This window comes from Fusarium musae, chromosome 4 (assembly GCF_019915245.1).
Source record: "Fusarium musae strain F31 chromosome 4, whole genome shotgun sequence".
Classification (NCBI taxonomy): Eukaryota; Fungi; Ascomycota; class Sordariomycetes; order Hypocreales; family Nectriaceae; genus Fusarium; species Fusarium musae.
This window is the reverse complement of record NC_058390.1, coordinates 2977566-3002015: the sequence shown is the minus strand read 5'-3', so window position 1 is coordinate 3002015 and position 24450 is coordinate 2977566. Positions and strand designations below refer to the sequence as shown.

General features: G+C 48.3%; 7 protein-coding genes across 7 annotated transcripts; 3 read left to right on the top strand and 4 right to left on the bottom strand.

The window, feature by feature from the left end:
* Positions 1 to 946: 946 nt before the first annotated feature.
* Positions 947 to 2964, top strand: J7337_005835 (uncharacterized protein; the record flags this gene model as incomplete). The annotated part of the gene is made up of 3 exons (XM_044823509.1): positions 947 to 1043; positions 1100 to 1316; positions 1362 to 2964. The coding sequence occupies 3 exons, from the start codon at positions 947 to 949 to the stop codon at positions 2962 to 2964; spliced, it is 1917 nt and encodes a 638-aa protein (XP_044682000.1).
* A 1868-nt stretch (positions 2965 to 4832) lies between these two features.
* Positions 4833 to 6633, top strand: J7337_005834 (uncharacterized protein; the record flags this gene model as incomplete). The annotated part of the gene is made up of 2 exons (XM_044823508.1): positions 4833 to 5659; positions 5706 to 6633. 2 exons carry the CDS (start codon positions 4833 to 4835, stop codon positions 6631 to 6633), a joined length of 1755 nt encoding a protein of 584 aa, XP_044681999.1.
* Positions 6634 to 10094: 3461 nt separating this feature from the next.
* Positions 10095 to 10358, bottom strand: J7337_005833 (uncharacterized protein; the record flags this gene model as incomplete). The annotated part of the gene is made up of 1 exon (XM_044823507.1): positions 10095 to 10358. One exon carries the CDS (start codon positions 10356 to 10358, stop codon positions 10095 to 10097), a length of 264 nt encoding a protein of 87 aa, XP_044681998.1.
* A 433-nt stretch (positions 10359 to 10791) lies between these two features.
* J7337_005832 (uncharacterized protein) lies at positions 10792 to 13397 on the bottom strand (the record flags this gene model as incomplete). Its single annotated transcript, XM_044823506.1, has 6 exons — positions 10792 to 11904; positions 11951 to 12245; positions 12296 to 12867; positions 12916 to 13026; positions 13082 to 13219; positions 13275 to 13397. 6 exons carry the CDS (start codon positions 13395 to 13397, stop codon positions 10792 to 10794), a joined length of 2352 nt encoding a protein of 783 aa, XP_044681997.1.
* Positions 13398 to 15284: 1887 nt separating this feature from the next.
* On the top strand, positions 15285 to 16997 carry J7337_005831 (uncharacterized protein; the record flags this gene model as incomplete). The annotated part of the gene is made up of 1 exon (XM_044823505.1): positions 15285 to 16997. The coding sequence occupies one exon, from the start codon at positions 15285 to 15287 to the stop codon at positions 16995 to 16997; it is 1713 nt and encodes a 570-aa protein (XP_044681996.1).
* Positions 16998 to 17475: 478 nt separating this feature from the next.
* J7337_005830 (uncharacterized protein) lies at positions 17476 to 20045 on the bottom strand (the record flags this gene model as incomplete). Its single annotated transcript, XM_044823504.1, has 3 exons — positions 17476 to 19003; positions 19059 to 19915; positions 20001 to 20045. 3 exons carry the CDS (start codon positions 20043 to 20045, stop codon positions 17476 to 17478), a joined length of 2430 nt encoding a protein of 809 aa, XP_044681995.1.
* Positions 20046 to 20548: 503 nt separating this feature from the next.
* J7337_005829 (uncharacterized protein) lies at positions 20549 to 23873 on the bottom strand (the record flags this gene model as incomplete). Its single annotated transcript, XM_044823503.1, has 2 exons — positions 20549 to 21442; positions 21489 to 23873. 2 exons carry the CDS (start codon positions 23871 to 23873, stop codon positions 20549 to 20551), a joined length of 3279 nt encoding a protein of 1092 aa, XP_044681994.1.
* Positions 23874 to 24450: the final 577 nt, after the last annotated feature.

The window sequence follows — 24450 nt, the reverse complement described above, 5'->3', positions numbered from 1 at the left end:
TCACTTTGTTTAGTTTACAGCTGTGCTGTATGTTGGTACTGGTAGCAACGCAACAAGGCAGCAAATTAGCGGCTAGTATCGCGGCTTTCATTTTTCTATTGTATATCTATCTACCTTAGGTAGCTAAAAGAACTAAACTCCGCTTTCACTCTTTGTTGCAATTGTCCATAGAACGTTCTGTGGCCTTTAGTCTTTATTGCTGCTATAAAGCCCTTTTTGAGAATGTACTAACTTGCATCAAAGAAATACATACTTACTAGGAACACTGGGCCTGGCATTGGTAGATCCTGTCCGACAAGCGGCCACACTGAGTCTAAAGACTGACTGAGACGCTTTGCGAGAACTGCCAAACAAACTTGTTTTTATGACTTGATACTGATACTATTACAAGTTTGGGGCAATCCTGGTCAAACTTTGACGAATGGTTTCATGATTCTCGACAATCTTTACCTTGATTACTAAAACTTGTTCCCACACTGTAGGCTTGTATCTCCCGTGACAAACTCCGCCTTGTTCCAAGAATACGACCTTGTCTTTAAGTCTTCAGGATCGACACCAGGCCCAGGAATAGATTCATGTGGAGATTTCAAAGCCAAACCTCGGGACAAGGTATGAACCCCAGTCAAGAATGCGGAGAAAACAAGCATGGATGTGAAAGGAATTCCGCCAACGATCATGATTGACATTCCGTTTCTGGCTCTTCGTTCCGCGATGAAATCATCAGGAATCCATGAACCCGGAAAATCTTCCGCACGACTTACCCAAAATGGCGGAATACTGGCTCGAGTTGGAGGTCTGACCCCACTGGAGGTCCCCGATGTGATGTAGTTGATGGCTTGTGATTGAATGCCCTGACAAAGTATTAGCAGTGCAGACCAACAGTGATAAAGCAGCCTCGGGCGGGATCCAACATTTTCAAATTCGTCTTCTCTCACCTCATTCAGTCATGGAGGCTTCAGGCGCTGATAAGGGCTTCTTCCAGAAGCCTCCCGTTCTGAACAATCAGTTTCATGATGATGTGACCTTCCAGAGGTGCTTTAAGCGTGAGTTCAAGGCCAATTACTATTATACGGAGGTCTGTGCTTACTTGTCTTCACAGTGTTTCTTCCATGGCAGATCGTTCAGCAAGTCCAAGCTGAACTGGCTTCACTTGGAGATGATGTCCTCTCCGACCAAGTTTTTGCCTGGATCACGGATGCTGAACATAACAAACCGTTCCTTAAAGGATCAGGCCGTGATGTATTTGGCCAGTGGAAGGGTGATTTAGTCACGGGTGAAGGGTGGCGTGGTCTCCAGAATTTTGGCCTGTCCCGAGGGTAAGACATCTACGTTGTTGACTGATTAACTATTGACGTGTCTAGATTTGTCGCCGCTGGATATGATACTCCATATGGTGCATTTGCACGAGCATACCAGTTCATGCGCATACAACTTTGGACGCCATCGTGTGCCAATGTCGGTTGTCCTTCCGCTATGCAGGATGGCGCTGCTCGACTTCTACAAACACACCTTAGTAGCCCAGAACTCGTCGCAAAACTCACAGACGAGCAAAAGAAAGTATTCGAGAACGCTTTCAATCATCTAACCACACGAGATTCACAGCGTGCCTGGACCAGCGGCCAGTGGATGACTGAGCGAACAGGGGGAAGTGATGTGTCATTGACCGAAACAACAGCAGTGCACATGCCAACGTCTGAGATCCAACTCGCCTCGAAAGATGAAGAGATACCATTAGGACCATGGAGTATCAATGGTTTCAAGTGGTTTTCGTCAGCAACGGACTCGAGAATGACTGTCCTCCTTGCTCGAACATCTAAAGGCGGACTGTCAGCCTTTATGGCTCCCATGTATAAACACGATGCGAGTGCTACCACAGCCACCGGACTTCGGAAAAGCAACGGGGAGCAACTTAATGGAGTTCGGATCCAACGCTTGAAAAACAAATCAGGCACACAGAGTCTCCCAACAGCTGAACTAGTTCTCCAGGACATGCGAGCATGGCTTATAGGGCAAGAAGGCCGAGGCATCCAAGAAATCGCAACAATCTTGACCTTGACTCGAGTTCACTCTTCAGTTGCTGCTGTGGGTTATTTGGGAAGAGGGCTTGCCATCGCAAGAGCATATGCTCAAGTACGAGAGGTTGGTGGTGGAAAGGGGACTCGAATGAAGCTGACAGAGAGTTCATTACACATGAGAACCCTTTCAAAGATATCTTTCGAGTATCGTGGCCTTATGCTTCTTACCATCTTTACATCATATGTCCTTGGCGTTTCGGAGCATGGCATAGCGTCAGACGCAAATCTCTCACCTGCGCTAGAGGCGCTGACACCTTCTGCACAACACGCTGCGCCATTGATTCGGGTCCTTACTCAGCTCACAAAAGCTTACGTTTGCAAAGCATCGGTACAGCTACTTTTCTCCTGTATGGAGGCGCTCGGTGGTGTTGGGTACCTTGCCAATGAGGAACAAGAGTACCTCAATATCGCTCGCCTCCATCGCGATTGCGCTGTGCTGCCTATCTGGGAGGGCACAACAGATGTTTTGAGCACCGATTTCTTGAGGGCTATCAAGCATCCAAAGGCTGGCCAGGACACTCTGAACGCCCTCGAAGACTCTATTAAGAAGGGTATGGCATTTCAAGGAAAGGTGTCTTGGCCTGAAGGCTTGAACAATTTGGCCGCTTGGAAGAGCCTGAGGCAGCGTATTGAACGAGAATCGTTGGCAGACTTGATGGGAGATGCCAGGGAAGTTCTCTGGGCTGTGGCAGATTTACTAGTGTCTGTTCTTCTCTTTGTTGACGCTGGTAGTGACGGTGATCAAGTGTCGCTGGATATTTTCCATCGATTCTTGGAAGGGAAGAATGTCACTACGAAGCGAGAAAAGGTTTCAGCTCGAGAACAGCTTGCGAAGGACTTCGCAGTTGTGTATGGAGGCCCCAGAAACGAGATCTTTGCCAAGCTTTGACAGCACCATTGGTATTAATCTATGGCCGTATCATCTCACTCATCCTTGCAAATATGGGGCCAGCACTGTTTTTATCACTTATAAAATGAAAGCTCAAGAGAAACTAAGAACGTTGAACTAAGTGTAAAGAATGGGTATCAAATATTGTATGCATGTCCCCCATCAACCCTAGAGATTCTTGCATGTGCCCTTGAAATTCTTCGCCTTCAGTGTAACCTTCTTACACGTCCTGGCATCCGTGTGTTTGTCTCCATATAGAACAGTGCCTTTTGCACTCGTAGAAGTTTTTGAGCAGGAGTTGAACGTGCTTCCTCCATCGTGCTCAAGAAGCGTATTGCTGCCACTCTTTTGTAACGTCCATGATTGGAAACCAGGCGTTGGATCGACGCATTTGAGAGCACCGCTTGGGCTTAGAAAGCAAGCGTTGAAGGCGTTGTCTCGAAGAATGTCTTGAGAATTGGACAGATCGATACAGTAGAAGCCGTTGGTTTTGCCGGCATTAAGCAGCAAGTTGCCGTCGCTGTTTTGTTGAACTGTAGCACTAGTTGCCACATCTTGTAACGTGAAGCAGCAATGGCCATCGAAGACAGTATCACGAGGGATAACTGCAGCTGTGGCTATGGTGCACAAGAGAGTGACCAGAGAGAATGGCTTCATCTTGAAGAGGGTATGATGGATGATGTGAGCAGGTAGATTAAAAATAGAATGAACTTGTAATACTCCTGAGTCCAGCTCAATTGTTAAAGATAGTGATAGAGAACTCAAACATCGTAGACATCACAGGAATTCCCTCACTTTTTATAATTCTGGAGACCTCATTATCCATCACCCATCGGGCTCGGCTTCATGAAGGATCAGCAGAAATAAATCCATTCAAAGGCATCCAACCGAATGTGAGAATGCACGTTGGTCGAAGGATTGAGTCAGAAAGGAAGCCACTTGGCTCACGATGGTCAGCAGAGAGTCACATTTATCGTGAAAAGTCGGTCTCTAGAGCTGTGATGTCCCGTGCAGGTGATTCCAAGTGATGGACGTGACGATTTCCATTGGGAGTCTCGGGGTTTCGCGCTATAGGACGAACAAAACTAGGGCCATTCTCAGGAGCGAATGGCCTGCCAGGAGCAGCCGCGAAGTAATTAGCAGAGTGACATTTCGACGTGATTGTTGGTGCTATGCCGTTCATGCTCCGAGATGCAAGGCACAAGGTGGGTGACAGGCCAGGGATATCCTTCTTCACCGCAGGAGAGAAAGCGGGGATAGCTTCATTTCATGCGTCCAGCCACAGACTACCGGGGAGAACATCTTGAGGAGAGGATTGGTTGCAGGGACTCAAGTGTGACGATGCATGGACCCTGGAGGTGATAAGGTGCGTCTACCTACTGGGAGCTGTGAGACTAGCTCAGCCAATCAGAGGCTGTGATACAGTGATACACGTTGCGGGTGCAACGACTGCACAGTCACGTGAATCAAGATGTCGGTTATCGCCGAAGGCCTTGGAGTGATACACCGTTTGTTACGCTCAACTCAAAGCGTAACCGTTTGTGCCTCTACGTCACATCCTCAACTCTACATTCAAACGCTTCACTTCACCTCTAGTAGAGTGCCTTTCAACACTGATGTGTCATATTCTTCATCAAATCATGTCTCGCCACATCTGACGTGTTCTCGTTTTGATCCTTCGTTCTCATAAGCAGCTCATCTGACTTCAGCGATCTTCTGCTTAGCACGCTTCCCCGACCTGCCTAATCCACCTACAGTATCCTACCGTTTCACCGTCCGCAGACGACTTCTAGCTCTAACCTATCCATAAACCTCCACCAAACACTTGAGAGCAACTGCTTCCTCCAATCGATCAAGGGATCATAATCATGGCGGACGAGCATACCATGTCCACTGAAGAGTGGGAGGAAGTCTCTCAAGACATCCCCTCACTCTCGGACCCTTTCCTTCAGCAATATCTCACAGGCCGAGCAAACCTCATGAGTCAAGAACAAAAGTCTCGCGCAGATGCCTCCTTCAGAGCCTCTCTTTCACCTATTGCCAAGCGCGCGAGTGACATTGTCGACCGCATCCGTGACCAGGAGAATGACTCCATCTGGACCCCTCAAGTCGAGGAAGAGCTAGCCCAAGCAGGAAACGAGTGCATTTTCCCCGGAATGATGTTCATGCTGGCCAAAGATCGCATGGAGAAGACCAACCTCTGGAAGATTGTTCGACGCATGCCAAAGGGAGCGCTGCTTCACGCTCACATGGATGCCATGGTCAACTTTGACTTTCTCTTTGACGAGCTTCTGAAAATGCCAGGAATGCACATGTGCAGCGACCGACCTCTCAACACTGAAGAATCGCGAGAGGATGCAGTCCCTAGCTTCCGATACAGAACCAAGTCGGACACTGATGGATCTATCTGGGAAGAGAGCTACAAGCCTAATGCCTTTGTGCCACTTCCCAAGGCTGCAGATGAGTTTCCCCATGGTGGACGACCTGGCTTTCTCAAGTGGCTGAAGGGCCGATGCACTCTTTCCGTCACAGACAGCCATGAGCAACACCATGGAGTCGATGCCATTTGGGTCAAGTTTGGAAAGTGTTTTCTCGTTTGTGCCACCATCATTCACTATGAACCCATGTTCCGGATCTTCCTCCGCGAACTCATGAAGAACCTCAAGGATGACGGTGTCAACTGGGCTGAGCTTCGGTAAGTCGTAAGTCAACAGTTTCTGATCTTCTTCTAACAGCCATAGATTCACTTGGCCACTTAACTATTGCCGTGATAAGAAAGAGGAGCCTGAGAAAGACTACATTCACATGTTTGAGGTTCTGCGCGAAGAGATCGATAACTTCAAGAAATCGCCGGAGGGCAAGGGTTTCTGGGGTCTCACCACTATTTGGACTTCTCTGAGAAGCTGGCCGACCCGCCTGATCGTAGAGAACATGGACTGCTGCATCGCTACCAAGATTGCTTTCCCTGACCTCATTGCTGGTTATGATTTGGTTGGTCCCGAAGATCTGGGCCGACCCCTTTCTGATCTGCTCCCTGAGCTTTTCTGGTTCCGCAAGCAGTGCTCCATGGAAGGCGTCAACCTCCCGTTCTTCTTCCATGCAGGAGAGACACTTGGGGATGGCACTGACACTGATAACAATGTGTTTGATGCGATCTTACTTGGCACCCGACGCATCGGCCACGGCTTCAGTCTCTTCAAACACCCCCTGCTGATCGATATGGTCAAGGATAAACGTATTCTCATTGAGTCGTGCCCCATCTCGAACGAGGTCCTCCGCCTCTGTGGCTCCGTAACAGCCCATCCCCTGCCCGCCCTTTTGGCTCGTGGTGTTGCTTGCAGTCTGTGTAACGATGATCCCGCTATGCTCGGGCAAGACACAGCCGGCATGTCACACGACTTCTGGCAGGCTCTCCAGGGGTGGAAGAACCTTGGTCTCGCAGGCCTTGGCAGTCTCGCGGAGAATAGCGTTAGATGGGCCGCTTTTGAGGACCAGAGCCAGGCTGACTGGATCAACGACATCAAACAGGCTAGTCTTGGGACGAATGTCAAGGCCAAGAGAATGCAAGAGTGGCAGATCGAGTGGGAGAAGTTTTGTCTCTGGATTGTGGAGGAGTTTGGTGATGAATTCGGAGATGAAAAGGAGAAAGAAAAGGCCAGCGATGCCTAGACAATTCTTCACGATAAGACGATAGACTAAGATGAAGGGAAAATTGGTGCATATCGGCGTTGCATACTGAGATTTAGGCGCGTTCAACACAGACGGTTGGGGAGTTCAACCGTCTGCTATCAAGTTACCTTTATGTTGCAGCTTTGCCTAATCAATGAATTATGACAAAGTGCATACTGACCTCAACATCCTTCTGTTCTTAGCGGGAGAGAATCACACTGACCGAGACGGTAGCTTTATTCAAGGATGATATATGGTCTAATGTGTGTGCTTTTATTAATTGTTGTCATGCGGGGTGGCCGCTGTGTGATAGTAGACAAATCTTTATTGATTGTTGACGTCTGGGTAAAGTGCTAGAGTTTTCCATGTGAATACATGTAGCCTAAACACTTAACCTAGTCATCCTGTTGTTTTCTGTTGCTAAGACAAGTTGTTTACAGAATGTATGTATCCCAAACTAGTTACTAATAACGCAACAAAGCAAATAATATTTATTCATCCGATCGTTTTATATGGTGACTAGTGGCCAACCTGAGGAATCTGCAACATGCACTATACTCACTCTACAGACAATGAACAAACGAACATAAATGCTTGGTCGTATGAAGAAGTGAGCAGCGTTTTTGCGATCCATTGTCTTAACCACTTGTTACATAAACCATCCATATATGCTATGATAAGTTGGACCTCTATCGGCTGATCGCCTTTCTTATTTGTTCACAAACCATCAATCATCCATGCCCTTTTACCCACGGTGGGTGTTATTGACCGGGCGTTTATGGGCTTTGATAATGCACAGTCATTCCTTTTACCTTTACAGGCTACAAACAAGCAATCAGATTACAACAATTACAAATACCAGGTGGGAAACCTATTGTTGAGAGTAAATGAGGAAACCTAATAGAATAGACAAACTTACACCTCTTAGACTATAAAACCCCCTAAATTTCCATATAAGATTACTATTGCCTACCCCTTCCTATCCATACTCCGACAGAATAGCAGAGATCATCCCCTTCATTTAGTCTTCAACTATGACTATACGCCAAGTAACTTTAGGGCAGAGCCTCTTATATACCTAGTAGAAAATAACATCTCCCTTATACATAATATTTATATTTATCAAGCCTCTATTCTATTATTATATAATCAACATTACTCTTTTGCAAACTACAGTAGTATCAAAAGAGTAAAAAGATCAGGAACCTCTCTACTACTAATATATATAAGGGTTCACTACATCTGACATCCATGGCAAACCTTTCTACCACATTCGACTAATATTAGAGAAGTTCATGGCTCGCATATTTCATCTGAAGTAAGTAATGAGCAAAACCAAACGAGTAAGTCCGCCAAATACTTATTGACGTGCCAGACCACCTTGCGGATCGTCTCTCAGCCCGGGGACCAGAATCCCGTTCAGCAGCCACTCTCGCTATATAATATTATCTTACTAACGTCTCCCTCTGTTCCTCCTCTTAGCAACACCACCGCTACCACAACTAGGTAAGTACAATATTCCCATATGCGATAACTCATTTTGGTGAAGACAGGATAACTCTGACACTTGGAGATAATAGTCACGTCTGTTCCTTGGCCCCCGATGTTAGGGGTCGCTCAAGAAGAAGAGGAGAATGAGTTCAACGGCCAACCCCTAAGCCAGCCAGAGTCACCTCCGGTAATTGCCACTCACTTGCGAGTAAAAGACAAGGCCTAAGAAACTGGTCCCCTCCGGCGCGAAATCATGCTTACCGCGTTTCGTGCTGGCATCGAATGCGAAGTCTTTTTTTAACCTCTCTATCTCTTCCCATCCCACACTTTCAAACCCATCTCCTCCCTTGGTATTGCGACTTCTCATCCTTAAGCTCCCCAAACCACAGTCAGACTCTACTTCGACGATCTCTTACTCAATAAGTAACTTTTCCACACTCGAAAGTGTATCGAAACCCAAAGCTCATGCTACCATCGAATGCGTAATTCTCTCAAGCCATCTCAAGCCATCCAAGCCATATCCTCCCTGGCCCTTCCAAATACAGTCAGATACTTCAATAATTCGTCCCTCAATAAGGAACTACTTTACATTCGAATGTATATCATAGACGAAATCATTACACACTCTTCTTAAGCATCAGCATCTCTTCATTTCCCATATCTTCTCTACCCATCTCCTTCCTCGACATTCCGATTTCTTCTCCTTAAGCGCTCCATGCTAGTCGGATACTAGATACCGATTCAGTCACTCAATAGTCGATATTCCGCGAATCGTGCTACCACAGACTCGACCCTGTATAATGCCATCATCCAGCTATCACCAAGAGGTTTTACTGCAACTCAATACGAACTCACTGTGAAGAAGGAAAGACTGCAATTCGTACTCTATCAGCAAACTTACTGAATTAGTCATGGGGCAGGTCGAGTCAGGACTCTGTCCATAATGATGCAGAACGATTCGAACAGGCAGTCATCAGTGACATTCTCAAGTCCGGTATTGCCAACCATGATATTACCAAGACTGTTGTCGATGAGGCTGTCAAAGAAGCCTCGAGTGACGTTGAGAAGTGCCTCACTCCCGCTGCTGAGAACGGTGTCACAGACAGTGTCATAACCGGTATCATGAGCGCTCTCACCAAATTGCAGCTACACATCGTCGTCAAGTTGACAATGGCAAGACCAATGCATTGGATGACATTGTACAGCAAGCCTGCTTCCCTATGCTGACACCTCTTTACCCTAAAATGTTACATGGACTAAGATTTGTAAGACATAAGTCAATGCAGCTCGTCATGATTGATTGTATCTCTCTAACTTATTAGCTAGGGACTAGGCGTGTACTAGCAGGTGACTGTCGGGGCATAATATACCTCTCGACATGAGAAGAAAAGATGGCGTATCTGGTGCACTGTTTACAAACAAACAGCTTGCTATAGTTTATGGAGATAATAAGCGTTAATGGTTGGTACAGTGGTATATCAATTTGCTCTTGGTTTGAGTCTACAGCAAAGACAGAGAAAGGCTGCAGGATGAACTCGCGAGCAAAAACGAAGAGCGGCCGAGGGAGGAAGGTTTTTAGGAGCGGATTTTAGGTTCATAGGTTATAGGTAGATGCCATTCGACCACTCTTCGTGGAAGGGTAGAGGACGGCCTTAGTATATAATCCTTCCCCCTAGACATGCCCTTGTAGCAGCAGCAAAGAAGTGACAGTGACTAGTTCCATAATTGAGCTCTCCAAAAACAGAGAGCAGTAGGGCGGGTAGGAAAGTCAGGGTTCCGAAATGCCAAAGGCTCGAAAGGTTTTGGGAGGTGTCCGATCGTAAAAGGCCATCAAGTGAGGTAGATCGCGTGTTTAATTGTGCCTGTCTGTAGAGGCCGTCGTTGATGCGCAGTCGTGAGGCAAACCCAGTCACTCGTTCAGACATAAAAAAGTTCGATCATCGTCCGCCTTCGATATCATGATATAACCCTTAACCAAATTTCTTCGAGCCGCCCTTCTGAGTCGTCTTTTTATCCGTCTTCTTCTTTCCTTGTCCAAGCAATTCCAGATGTCCTGCGCGCTCACCGAGGAGCGCTTCTGTGCGCGCCGTCATGCCGCTTGTGAATTTCTTGTGCACCTTGTCGACGCTCGCTTTTGTCTTCTTGGGTTTATGCACTTTCGATGCTTGTCGTTTTGAGTGTGTGATCTTGGCCGGGGTTGCTCGTCCGAGCTTCTTGACCGTGCCTTGGGCCATTTTGAGGGACGTTGAGATAAAATCTGGTGATGTCGCAAGAAGAAGGTTGGAGCGAGAGAGTTGAACACTGTTGGGTCTGGTGGGGAAAAATAAAAATCAAGGTGAATGATTTTAGTGGGGCGTGATGCTCACCTCGGTGGGCATTCGGTCTGGAGCCTGGATATCGATTTACCTTCATCATAAAATAGGGATTAAATGTATTTTCCAGTCTTGAAACACTTATAGCTAGTATCATGAGTTTTATAAGATGATGGTGTCTATATGTGTCCAGCTAAAAATTATGGATGGTTTCAATCGTCAATCGGCATACCAGTGTATATGCTCGAGAATGGTATCCTGGTCCTCCCCGACTACTAAAGAAGGCCGGCTATGGCAAAGTAACGCTTCATGAAAGGTACCAACTCCTCAAACTTTCTCTCTTTCGAGTCTATTGTTACCAGCCATCGCCCCAACCATCATCGTCATCTGTCTCCTTCGGCTTCATATCAATCTTTTTCGCAGCAATTGGTTTCGCAGCCGGTTTGGCCGCAGGCTTCTTAGCTGCACTTGATTTCGATAAACCCTTCGGCAAGGCCTTGGTGGGCTTTTTCTGTGACTGAGCAGCTAACCATCCAGCAAAGTCAGGCTCGCCATCATCATCAAAAGTGGCAGCAGATGCTGTTGTTGTCGCAGGCTGTTTTGAGGATTGTCCGGGAGAGTCGAAACTGTCGAAATCATCGTTCATATCTCCCCATGAGTCTCCAGCATCCTCACCATCATCGGCGGGTAAGAATGAGTCAGCTACTACACTTGCAGTATGTGAAGAGTTTCGCGAGAGTGTTGCTGGGGGAGATTTGACTGCTTGGCGGTGAAGTGACGAGGCGGTACTCGTTGCCGGCTTCTTTGGCTCGGAGTTAGGTGAGGGCGCGGGCCCAGGTGAAGCAGCACGGGAGTCTGACTCCGCATTAATTTCGCCTGCAGCCGCAGAGATTTTGTTTGTGAAGGAAGAGATTGCCCAGCCTGCCCAGCCACCTGGGGTGTTTTCGTTAGGCTGTGGAGTGCTCATCCGTGGAGCTGAGCCATCATTCGTTTGAGGAGGAGGCAAAACGCTTTCAGGCATGGCAGAAGCTGCCTTCTTGATCTTTTGGAGATATATATCCATAGTACGAGTAGCAGAGTCGCGGACAATCTTCTCCTTATCAATCAGGACAGGAGAGATAACGGGCAGGATCCTGCATGCGCTATCCTCATCTGTAAAGTACTCCGCAGTGGCACCCAAGGCCATTAGGGAAGCATTTCGGGCATGAACAAATGGATCTCTGAGTGACCTAGTGAAGGCGGCAATAAGAACCTTTGAGCGGGACGAAGTACCCAAGTGCTTTGCAATCTTTCCCAAGCAGATAGTTGTATTTGTTCGAATGCCCGGTTGTTCATCATTTGCGGTTCTTGCAAGTTGCTTGAGGAGGTCACCATTGATTGTGCGGTCCGAGAGCTTAGTGATGATGACCAAAACAGACTTTAATGTTTGTTCTCGTACGACGGGTGTCACGTCAGTGAAGCCAGTGATCTGTACATGTTAGTCTTGCATTGAAGAGGAGTAACAGAGACTGTACCAATTGTGGAAAGATCTTGTCGTTGACAATCTTCTGTGATAGCTGATCAATCATCAAAGGAAGGCTATCCAATAAGCACACTCGAATAGCTCGGTCGGGATTTCCAAACAGGCGAATGATGAAGGGTGTAATCTTTGAATCAAAGTCGTCTTTGGGAAGTTTAGATGCGATTTTGAGAACTACAGATACAGCCCTAGGGCCACCACCACCGAACTCAGCGGACTTCATCAGCTCTGGCATAACCTTTAGCTTGAAGAACTCTTCTGGGAAGTCATCGCTCAGTTCATCCAGTCCACTGTTCAAATTCTTAGCAACTTGGAATCATGGAAGGAGTTGCAGATATACCTAAGGAACTCTTCTCGTTCATCTGGCGTCTTGATGTCCAGGTTATCGATACCCTCGGTCAGTTTGATGAGAGAACTGTCGAAGAAAGAAGCATTTCGGTTGCCTTGGTCAAGGAAAGCACCCACACTAATTCGAGCCTTTGGGTTGGCGTTACACAGACGTTTATAACTAGACTGCATTGAAGGGGGAATGCTCTTCGTTTGGCCAGCCTGATCAGCTCCGTTATAATCGCCGTTAAAGACTTCAAAGATCAACGTTCCAAGATTAAATGCGTCTACTGCTGTATGTGGGTTCTTCTTGATAACATCCCATCCGCCTCGTGCCAACTCTGGAGGAGAGTATCGACCCGCATCAGGGACCAAGCTACCGTATGTCTGTGTATATGTTAGCTTGAGTACACGGGTACCTATCCGGGGACCTCTTGCATAAATTATTGATTCATCGTCCTTGAGGCTGCTGAGAACATCAAAGCCACCAAGCTTCCACTCGCCACTCTCTGAAGTATATATCGATCCAACCTTGATGCTGCCGTGGATCGAGGAAGCGTCTTCGTTGATGAATTTTATAGTGCGCTGTGACATTATTAATATCGATTAAAAGACTAGCATAACAAGTCATACCGCAACGCTATGCAAGCCCCATTTTATCGTCTCAGGGCTGAGACTCTTTCTTCGAACGTGCCATCGTAGGGGTACTACTCGTTCAGTCGCAATGTAGATATACGTCTCCGTCTACCAGATGTCGTCAGCGAAATGCTCTTAAATCGACCGTAAGTCTTGCATGTACCTCGACCGCATCTAGAAGTTTGATCACGCCTGGGTGCCGTAGTGTTCGGAGCTTCTTTAGGGCATTCTTGGCCAGGGGGAGTTGGGATCGGTTGGAGGTGATATCGAAGGAAAAGATGCTGCAGTTTGAACCATCTTCCTATTCATAGATTGTCAGCAAGTCCACGTTTTGAGCTCTGCGACGTTGGGCGTACCCTCTTGGTACCATTATACAGGGTCCAGATGGACTCATCGATATCAACCTTGTCACCAAAGTTGTATGGAAAGGGAGGGCCTTGTGCTATGGCCGAGGCCACGGCAGATTTGAGAAAGTTCATTCCAGGGTCGCAAAGTCTAGAAGTTCTATTGAGACTTGAGCATTCAGCACCCTAGTTGTCGAGAATCGGTATATGGATAGGTCGAAAATAATGCTGTTTGTAGACGAATGATATATTGGTTCCAGAGTCGCAACGTGGTTACTGGTGCTGCACGTCAGGGAGCTCAAGACCCCCGCGCTAGTGCCTGATAAATTTAACAGGGGATGGAGGGGTGTCAGGGTTACCTAATCCATCTGACCATGTAAGAGCCCAGAGCATACGGAGCACCAGCAACATGCTAAAGTTTGGGCTTGGATAGGTCATGATGTATATATATAACTCCGTGGAATCTAACATCGAGGTATGTTTGATTATGTCGTCACTAACTGGACTGTAGAAGGAATTAGCCCCGGTGATCGGACTTAGATATGAATACAAATTATGTACAGATTTGGGACGGAACTTTTCTCTGTATCCAAACCCAAAGGGAGTGGGTTTATCAAGAAGACTGAAGAAAATTTAGTTGAGACAAATCAGAGCGGTCACTGAGTGCCTGGGTTAATGGCTTTTGAGGCGTCTTATTCACATTACAAAGAATGTAAAAGGTGTATTAGGTTTGGACTTGGATCTTCTATCTTTATAGTGCGTTAATACTCACCAACTACAGAGGGAGCAGTCTTGAATAAAACCTAGTCTTCACTGAGCTTCTATAAAGACAAGCACAAGTCAATTCATTAATCGCCTATGTCTTGAGTCAACAGGCAGGGCAGAATTTCCCTTTGGACACGCTCATGGGTGTAAGTTGACTTGTGGGGCTCCACTGGTAGGCCTGGCAGCCGGGGCGGAAGAATTAGTCTTCCAGCTCGGGGTAACTCACCTCGGGAACCCCCCCCACCAGGGAGGTCTTCCCGGCGCCTCTGCACCCCATCCTTCATCATCATCACTGCTTGGGCCAATAGCGAACCAGGAGCAACAGGACCAGCCCGCAATGAAAGGCGCGAAACCAACAACCACAGTCATACGCCTCTCTGCCTCTGGCGGCTGGAGATCTCTCTCATTCTTTTCCTGATGTCGTCGACTGGCTCGTCAACCCATATATACATACCTACGTTACCTAAGTTCGGAACGCACATACTCTTTCAACACGGGGCAGCCGTGGGGAACTGTCTCGGACGCGACCTAGCTCCCTTTGCTTCTTTCTACTACAGTATAATACTGTCCTTTCGCCTCCACCAACATAATACAGACTATCGACTGCGCAGGATTTTCCATTAGCACAACAAACGCAACGCACGGGCATAGGGGAGCAGAACTCTTCTGTGGGTGGTCTCAGACCTCGGTAAGATATTTTGATTTCGTTTTCTTTGTCTTACTCTATGCTCGTTAAATGATGCCTATGGTAAAAGGTCTGACTGAACGGAACCCTTCTGGTTGCGCCATCTTCTCTTCTGGCTCTGTCAATGACATTGTTGTCTTGATCAACCCTGCCATTCCATACCGCACCTCAGCTGTAACTGCTCTCCTACGTTCTAAGCTTGTTTGTAGAGCGCTGGGGCCGGTTACCATGGAGTTTCTGTTGTCGCACAATGGAGTCTTCTTCCTCGTCTTCGCCACGGATCTTGACCAAAGGCCGCGACAAACATCAGTTTCATTGAATCAACACACACGTCAGAAGAGACTATGTGCCAACCGACGAGGTGCCTAGCTTGACGGCCATTCAAAACTGAAAAGATCTGATTCGACTTCTTATCCAATACTTGCTCAGCAATCCGTTACTACTTTAAACGCATATTGCTAACATGACTTCTAGGTAATCATTCATCTACGCGCCTCATGACTCAATTCAGTCGTAAAAGCCTGCGTGTGGTGGATCAGTTCTGCGTTTTGGCCCCATCAACGAGGTTCTGAATGGCTGCCTCCACACATGTCGGCGGCACTTGTGCCGTTCTCACTTGTGAAAAGATCATTCTGCTTAGTTCCAGGCATTACTGCGATGAACACTCAGCATTAGAGCCAACTGCGGCTAGCAGAGATTCTCCCGTTACGAATATGGCCAAGGGCTTCCGACCCTCTAACAGGAATTTTGTTGCCAAAAGAGGTCGAGGCAAATTCGTCTTTACACCTTCGCGGCACTTTTCTAGGCATGATCCGCCATCTCGAGATACCTCTAGTCCGGATACCAGCGCTCCCATGACACAGTCTCCGGAAGCAAATGAGCGAGAGGCTTCTGCTCCATCTTTGGTGCAAGACAAATCCATTGATAATGACAGAAACCTTCATCCCCAGCCAGAGAGGAACGGAACCAGCCACGTTGGATTAACACCCGACTCCGCGCAGATTAAGGCAGTCCAAGATGTAGCGAAAGCTGACAAGGGCTCTTCTACTAACCAGGTAAATTCTCATACTGTAACGAATATGGGGACACCATTGGCTATGAATTTGCGAGCCGGGACAGAGGAGGCGATAAACCAGCCACTTGGCCTCGACCGTGCCACCAAAAAACTGAGTTCCTGTTCAAATATTGGATCGGCAACGCATCCCACAGAGAATACCAAGATAGACGCGCATCAAAATGGGCAATCTATCGATGCAAGTGACAGCCAACACTTGACTAGGACGGCGCAAGTGTCTTCTGAATTTCCCTCAAACGAAGGGTTTAAGAACACCGAGCCTTCCCTAGGCCTTGACTCTCAGTCGTGCGCTTCTTCCACCGCTCCTGTGAATCATATGCAGCTTACCTCTGAAGATGGTGTCAAATTTAGGTCTTCTCCTCGGACATCCAAGTCAAAGAAGGACAATGCACAGAAGAATTCGGACCATCCTCATCCAGAAACACGAACGAGTTCGAAGGCAAAGCTCTTATCAACTCCCACTAAACGCTCGGCTCCCATGACAAGTAAAGAGCTCCCAGTCAGGAAACAGGATTTTCAAGGTTCCCTGCCTGAAGTCGGCGCCGAAATGGATGATGAGGTGAATATGGCCGATGTTAGTGACATTGACGAGGAAGCAAAGCCGACCAAACCCGTGTCGCTCTCTCCCCGTGCCAAAGCAGAAGCTCGCAAAAAGAGGCTTTTGGTCGAGTTCGATTCTGAGGCATTCGACTCACTCATTTATCGGCAGTCAAGTTTGCAACCACCTCCGCATGTTACTGTATCTTCGCGTATGGTCAAGTACCATCCACTTTACGGTGACCAAAAGCCACTCTATCTTCCGGTGAATCCAGCAATCCATCACATGCATAAGCGATCCCGTGCCTGGTATAGAAAGAAGTGCGACGAAATCAGACGGCGTCCAAAACGCAAACAGTGGTTTGGCAAGGTTGTGGAGAGACAACGCTGGTTACAGGCTCTAGAGGTGAAGAAGCAAGAGAAAATCAAACAAGCTCAGCAAGACGGGACTACTCCCCCCTACATACCACCAGAGCCGAGGGGGGTCAAGCGTATTCTTGACTTTGGTGACCTGCCCGAGGAGGAACTGCCTGAATATGTGCGGAGTAATCCTGCTTGGTTGAAAGCCTGCGCTTGGTTCAGAGAATGCGAGGATAAGGCGACTGCACGCCAGCGACATGTCAACAACAAGACGAAAGAGACAGAGAGTTACTTTCAGAGCTTGAACGCTTGATGAATTCACATGATATATGATGACGGTGCATTGCAAAGGAGTCAAGGAGGCTGTCTTGATGACTTTTGACTAGGCGCATCTTGGGCAAACGGCCATCTTCGTTCTTGAAAACGGGGGGGGGCAAAGGATTCCAACGATCTAAATGTAAATATGCCACAGGAGTTCAGGAATTCGAATTAGGAATAACACAGCTAGGAAGTTTCCACTTCTCCAAGAAGCAATATAGGTACCTTACCAATTGATCAAAACTGGCGCATATATGCACGTAGCTCATTCGTGAATAGTAAAAGCGGCTAGAGAACAGAAATAATTGGTATTGCTGGTATAAACAATCTATCACTCGGCATTTTTACCCAACCAAAAACGCCCTTTTTCTTCAGTCCAATACATAACTTGGGCATTTTAGGCATCGTGAGAGGAAACTATCACGTGGCCTGAAAGCTATATCTACTAATGCTCAGGAAGAGATCGGCTCGTCTTATATGCCCTTAGACAGCAGGTTGAGAGCACTGCCAGCAAGAATGAAACCAGCCTGGTCCTTGGTAACAGCGTGTTTGGTGGGAATGAGGATCTCCTCACCGGAAGACTTAGTGACACGAAGCCGGACATCGCCCTTGCCACCATTCTGGAGCATCTCATATAGGCCGACAGTGGCAACCTCATCACCAGCGGCGATCTTATCATAGTCAGCCTCGTTCTCAAAAGTCAAAGGTACAACGCCCTGCTTCTTGAGGTTGGTCTCGTGAATACGGGCAAACGATTTTGTCAGAACAACACGGGCACCAAGGTAGCGAGGCTGCAGGGCAGCGTGTTCGCGGGCTGAGCCCTCGCCATAGTTGTGCTCAGCAACGACAAGCCACTCTTGGCCACGTTCCTTCCAGAGTTGGCCAAGCTCAGGGATAGTGTGCTTGGAGCCGTCGAGGTCGTAGGCAGCGTTGACCTCACCGGTCTCCTTGTTGATGGCAGTGTTGAGTGTATTGGTGCTAATGTTAGGCAGATGGCCCTTGTACTTGAGCCAAGGGCCGGCTGCGGAGATGGTATCGGTGGTGCATTTGCCTGTGACCTTGACAAGAACGCGAAGGCCTGAGAGATCAGACGAGGGGAAAGGAGCAAAGGGTTCAAGGAAGGCCAAACGCTCGGAAGTGGGAGAGATGGCAATCTTGGTGTTGGGGTCAGGGGCCTGGGATAAAACACCCAGTTCGGCGTTGCCAGACTCGAAAGGAGTCTGGGGGCCCTCGAGACCATGAGGAGGGGAGAACATGAAGTCCTTGCCATCTGGCGTCTTGATGCTATCAGTCACAGGGTTGAAAGTAGTGGATCCGGCAAAGGCCATGGCGGTAACGATCTCGGGAGAGGCCAGAAAGTTCATGGTATCAGGATTGCCATCATTTCGACCACGGAAGTTTCGGTTATACGAGGTCAGAATAGCATTACTTGTGCCCTTCTCAACACCATCTTGTCGCTTCCACTGACCAATACAGGGACCACAGGCATTGGAGAGAACAATGCCGCCGGCCTCCTGGAATGTCTCGAGTGTGCCATCGCGCTCAAGCGTGGCGCGAATCTGCTCACTTCCGGGAGTGATGTAGAAGTCGGCAGCAGGCTTCAGCCCGGCCTTCTTGGCATCCTTGAGCAAACTCTCGACTCGGGTCATATCCTCGTAAGAGCTGTTGGTGCAGCTACCAATGAGACCAGCGGAAAGAACCTGGGGCCAGTCCTGTTCCTTCACAACTTCTTTGAACTTGGAGAGTGGTGTGGCCAGATCTGGTGTAAAAGGGCCATTAATGTGAGGTTCGAGAGTCGAAAGATCGATGGTGATGAGTTCGTCATATTCAGCACCCTCGTCGGCCTTGAATTGCCATCGAGCATCAGGGTCGGAGCTGTTGCTGGCGAAGGTCTCCAGAGCTTCAATGTTCTTGTTCGCCTGAGATCGTCGGGTCGAGTCAAGGTATCTGGCTGAAGCCTTGGTGTAAGGAAAGATCGAGGTTGTGGCACCGACTTCAGCACTAGATTAAGTCAGTATTTTCCAGATCCCGTCCCTGCCTTGTAGGGCAAACTTACCCCATGTTGCAGATAGTAGCCATGCCGGTGGCGCTTAGGCTTTCGACGCCTTCACCAAAATACTCAATGATGGAGCCAGTACCACCACGGACTGTGAGGTGGCCAGCAAGCCGGAGAATGACGTCTTTGGGAGAAGCCCAGTTGCTCAGCTTGCCGACAAGTTGCACGCCCAAAATCTTGGGGGCCTTAAGTTCCCAAGGAGCACCGACAAGGGCCTCAACAGCATCTGCACCACCAACGCCAATGGTGATTGTAGAAAGACCGCCAGCATTGGGGCTGTGGGAGTCGGTACCAAGCATCATCAATCCAGGAAGAGCATAGTTCTCAAGAACGGTCTGGTGGATAATACCAGCACCAGGAGGCCAAAAGTCCATTCCATACTTGCGCGCTGCAGACTCAAGGAAATCAAAAACCTCCTTGTTAGTCTGGATACCAGCAGACAAATCATCCTCAGCACCCTTGGAGCCAACAATCAAGTGGTCACAATGAATGCTTGCAGGGATTGCAGGCTTGGCCAAGTTACAGGACATGAACTGAAGAATAGCCATCTGAGCAGAAGCATCCTGCATGTTGACACGGTCGGGCTTGAGGCGCAAATTGGCCTTCCCGCGAATGTTTCGTCCATTGTCGGTGTTATTCAGCAAGGAGTCCTCGGGGTTGTCGAGATGGCTGTAGAGGATCTTCTCGGCGAGGGTCAGACGCTGCTTGCCGAGAACTCGGCGGACATCGGTGTACTTGGTGTATAACTTTTCGTAAGTAGGAGGAAGAGGCTTCGCGCTTGAGAAGGTTCTCCTTGTGTTGTTAGATAGAACGGTGGTTGATCGAATGGCATTAGGACCGGAACGTCGCAAGAGTTGCTATTACCGCGTGGTGTAAGGGTCAGCTTGTGCATCTGTGTTTTCCTGCAGAGAGGCTCCCAGTTGACATAATGGTGTAGCGTACCGTCATGGCACCGCCTGAGCGGCTGGCGACCTCCATTGAAACCATGTTGGGCTATACACGGCAACAATGAACGATGACTCTTTTGGTCCTCTTGCTACAGATGTTATTCCCTAAATTTGTGGTGGGGGCGAAGTCGGGGCGGATTTTTTTAGTCAATTGTAAATTGACAGGAGCCGATTGGCGTTAACAACTGTGTCCGGGGATGTGGGGGCCTCCGCGATCCGAACACCGGCGGGGATAGGTCCCTGCCCGCACAGGTAGGTATATGTATAACCTCGGAAGAGAACGGCCAACTATGTGTTCAAAAAGTAGGGGCTATAAATCTTTTTTTTTTTCTTTTTTTTTTTTTTTTTTTTTTTTTTTTTTTTTTTTTTTTTTTTTTTTTTTTTTTTTTTTTTTTTTTGGATACAATTCCCATTCTGAGAGCATAGGGGCATATATTACATTTCGCTCATGTCTTGTATTACCAAAGGCGCCTTCCATTCGTCGCCAGTCCGAACTCATATATCAAAGCATCAAAAAGTATCTCTTGTTCAAATACATGCCTCCTAGTAGGCAACGACACCATCTGCGTCTTCCAACCACAGTGTCGCCAGGTCCTTTGCCAATCCTAACCGAAGTTTTCGAAGAACGTCTTCGCCCTTGCTTGTTGCAAGCCAACCCTTCCTCCAGTCCCATCCTCTATTAACTTTTGTGCCTGCCGAGATCGACTTGTGCAGATGATTCACCAACACGGAGCTTCCGGTCATCATGAAGCTTCCTCCTACAGAGGCTGTTGATTTGGCCATTAGATCTTGTGGTGTAGAGCCCTTCAGTCCCTGGGCTGATGCCAATACAAGATTGAAGAAATCGTCGCACGCTGAATAGACTCGATCACCAACTGTTTGTAAATCCTCGATGGCTTTGAGCAGAACATCGATCTGGGGGAGTGTGACGATGGCTGGGGATTGATTAATAAAGACAGTGGCCTCTCCCAGTAGGGCCAGGAGGAAATCCTCGCTGACTACTGCATCCCGCGTTTCGTCGTAAAGTCCACCACGAATGTTGTCGTCTGAACTAGAAATAACAGCAACTAATGCAGATGCCGCTTGCTTTTTCAGTTTGAGGGCCTTTGTAGGCGAGATATTCTCCAAGTCCTCAGCATCGCGGAGCTCGTAAAACTTGCGTAATGTGGCGTAACCGCTAAGCATTCGGCCAAGCAGTTGAGCAGCTTCAAGATCTTGCTTGGCCCGTTTCTCAAGGGTCTGTGTTCGCTTTCGTAATAGATCTTTGAGATCCTGATCTAGATCCTTCTCTGAGGGGTAGACTGTTGACTGAACAAGCGAGTAGGACATTAGTAGATTAAGCACCTCCCGGACCTTGTCTGAGCGATGGGAGAGTGCATAGTACCAGAGAGCCTCGCCGTAGCGGTGAGACTCCTTGGAAAGGATCTCTGCGAATGTCTGTCTCGGGTCAGTTTAGTTCAGCATTAGAATCAAAATTACTAACCTCTGCTGTTTCCTCAGCGTAGTTAATCATGCCGAGGTCATTCAGTATTGTCCAAATTTTGTCCACCGTCCGTCCTGAGTTCTCATCTAACGTAGCAAGCAGATCTCGAAGAAGTTCGCCCACTGTCTCCTCTGATCTCTCGGGTGAATCCATTCGACCCAACACCTGTATGGCCATCTCCCACCCATCACGCTCTGGGGACAGTTGCTCTATACCTGCCAGTTCCCTAGCGTACAGGACAAGAGTTGTGTCTTTGATGCCATCCAGTTCATCGGGTCCTGGCTGAGTTACACCTAGTAGCGCGAGATCGTCCATATCCAGACTGTCGGTAGGAAACAGGTTGGGTCCGGTAGGAGCGGGGAGCCATTCGCCTAGAGATGCGACTTCTGCCACAGTACATGCCAGTGGCAATGACCATATCCTCAGGAATCCCAGCACGGCATTAACGTTTCCTTCGAAAGCGGAGGCTACCGCAACTTCGACGGGGTTTATAACATTAGGGTGAAGATCTGACTGCACAACCATGTGAAAAGCAGTTGCGAGTCGATCAAAGTAGTCTTCCGAGCCAGCGAAGCGAGATGATGCCCGCAGTAACTGCGATTGTGAAAGTCTCAGGGCCTTGTGGCGTTGATTCCCATCATCCCACCACCCAAAAAGGCCTATCGTCGCTTCACACCAATCCTGGGCGACTTCCAGGATGGCCTCATGGTTACCAAGAACGATACCATACACGGTTTGTAAGTTCTCGTAGATATCCCAAGGTATTTGGCTTGAGGCCTTCCGAGCCATTGTGGATAGTGATTGTTGTTGGGGGGCAAACTCGTCGTCCATCAGATCCTGGATATCTTGTTCTCTTCCCTCGGCGAACAGGGTCATTCGATTCAGAGATCCGCGAGCCTGAATTCGGAAAAGAGTCCAGTTGCTATTCCAGATGTCCCACTCTGATCTTGTACCTGGGCACTGGTCCAGGACTTCGCTAGTGGCAGCGGCAAAGCGTCTGACATTCTCAAGAGCTTTGCCCGTGTACGCATAGTCACTTCTAGGTCCTCGGCGAACATTCTGCCAACCAGCTTCTTTCAGTAGATGGGATGCGCTGGCAACATCACCTCGCAGCAAGGAGCACCGGACAGTCTGCCAGAATAGAGGATGGCATGCAGGGCTTGGTATGTAGCGGCTGACCTCGCGTACCTGATCAGGGTACAGGTTGTGATTTTCATGCATCCAGTCGAAGAGGATTTCGGGCAGCGGTGGCGTCTTCTCCTCGTCGGTATTGGTGCCGAAGCGATTGTGATGCATTCGAAGTATTAGTTGTGCGACATAGGCGGCCTTCTCAAATGGGTCACTGTTGAGACCAGGGCCAATGGTTGCAAAATCTTCTCCTTCTGGTTGTGGCAGTCCACTCATAGTCTTCTTCCATAGTTCAATCAGGCGGAATGTGATGTTAGACAAAGAATTGTCCATCTTCTCAACGTCATCCTCAGGTCCAACCCCCTCTTCGTATAGCCTGCATACGAGCTCTTCGGTTTCGAGGATCATATCTGCGGGTTCGATAATTTGTGCATGTCCATGTTGACTGTAAAGATTCTTGGCGATCGATGCAAAATGGTAACCCTCATGGCGCCCTGACATGCCAAGATGGGCTGATGTTTGTCTGAAAATGCTTTCCGCTTCTTGACGCACTCGTTTTGTGGCGGCTGGTGTGTTGAGCATCATGAGATCGGATTCATCGCCAATCATAGGCTGGCCATAGGGTCGATCGTCATGTCTCATGTTCAAGAACATATCGGGTTCTTCGGATTCTTCGCGCTCGAAAACATGGTCGTCTTCCCCATAGCTTTCTCTCTCATCTTCTTCACCGGCAATGTCTTGGTCGATGTAGCGTTCGATCTCGGCGTCAACTTCGTCATCCTCGAGGCGCTTGTCTGGAGCAGCAGACATGCGAAAAAGATTACCTCGTGGGGGTGGGAGCTCCACATCTCCTTCAGCATCTTGATCTTCCTCTAGATCCTCATCTTCCTCGTCCGCCGCGCTGAACTGGCGGCTCAATCCTGAAGGCTGTCGTCCTCTAATGGATCGGCCAAGCGGGTTACTCGAGGCGCCTGTGCGACCAAAAAGATTTCTTCCTGAGGATGAGTTGTTGGACACGCCAAAGCTCAGAGGCTTTGTATCAGTCATTCCACGCATGAAAGAGCTTCCCATGTATGAATCAGACGGGGCACCCGCGGGTGTGAACGAAGCGGCTGAAGATGGAGGAGGTCCAGCTGGAGTCGTTGAAGGGTTATCGGCGAGAAACGAAAAACCTGTGCCGCGGCCGCTCTTGTCTGGCGTCGATGGCGCTGGGCTTGCTGGAGGACTAGAGTCCGGAACAATGAAGCGAGATGCCATTATGGCTAGACAGCACTCCTCTGCCTTCGAATTTGGCTAGACCTTATCGGCGCGTGAATATAATTCTGGGTTCTTCGCTCCCTCACGTTGGCTTGTGCTGTTTTCGCATGCGATGGTCGTATTTAGTGGTGGAATGGATATAAATTGTTAAAGCGGTGTTGAGTTGCAAGCTCCTGTTTGCTTGAGCTGAACGCGCTTGGGATATTTTTTGGAGCTATCGCGATGGGTAACACTAGCCGTTGTTTATCCGACGCGACCCCTGCACATGACATCGGATAGGCTTTCTCACTCAACCAAGCCAATAGTTATCCTCCCAGCAAAATGTGAAGCTGGTCAGTCATGTTCGTTACATTGAAAGGATGAGTTTCCTGCTCCTTTGTCGCATCTGTAGGACTTGTAAAACTTAACATTAGTCGAATTCTGTGCCCACAAAGACTGCAGTAATTGAGCTCTGGCAAATCAAGAGGAAATCATTAAGCCTAAATCGAGACAAAATACGAATACTCGATCACATTTCGAACTGAGCTTTTCCTCTGTACAATGAGTGATAACAAAAGCGGAATGTAAAGAGAGAGCT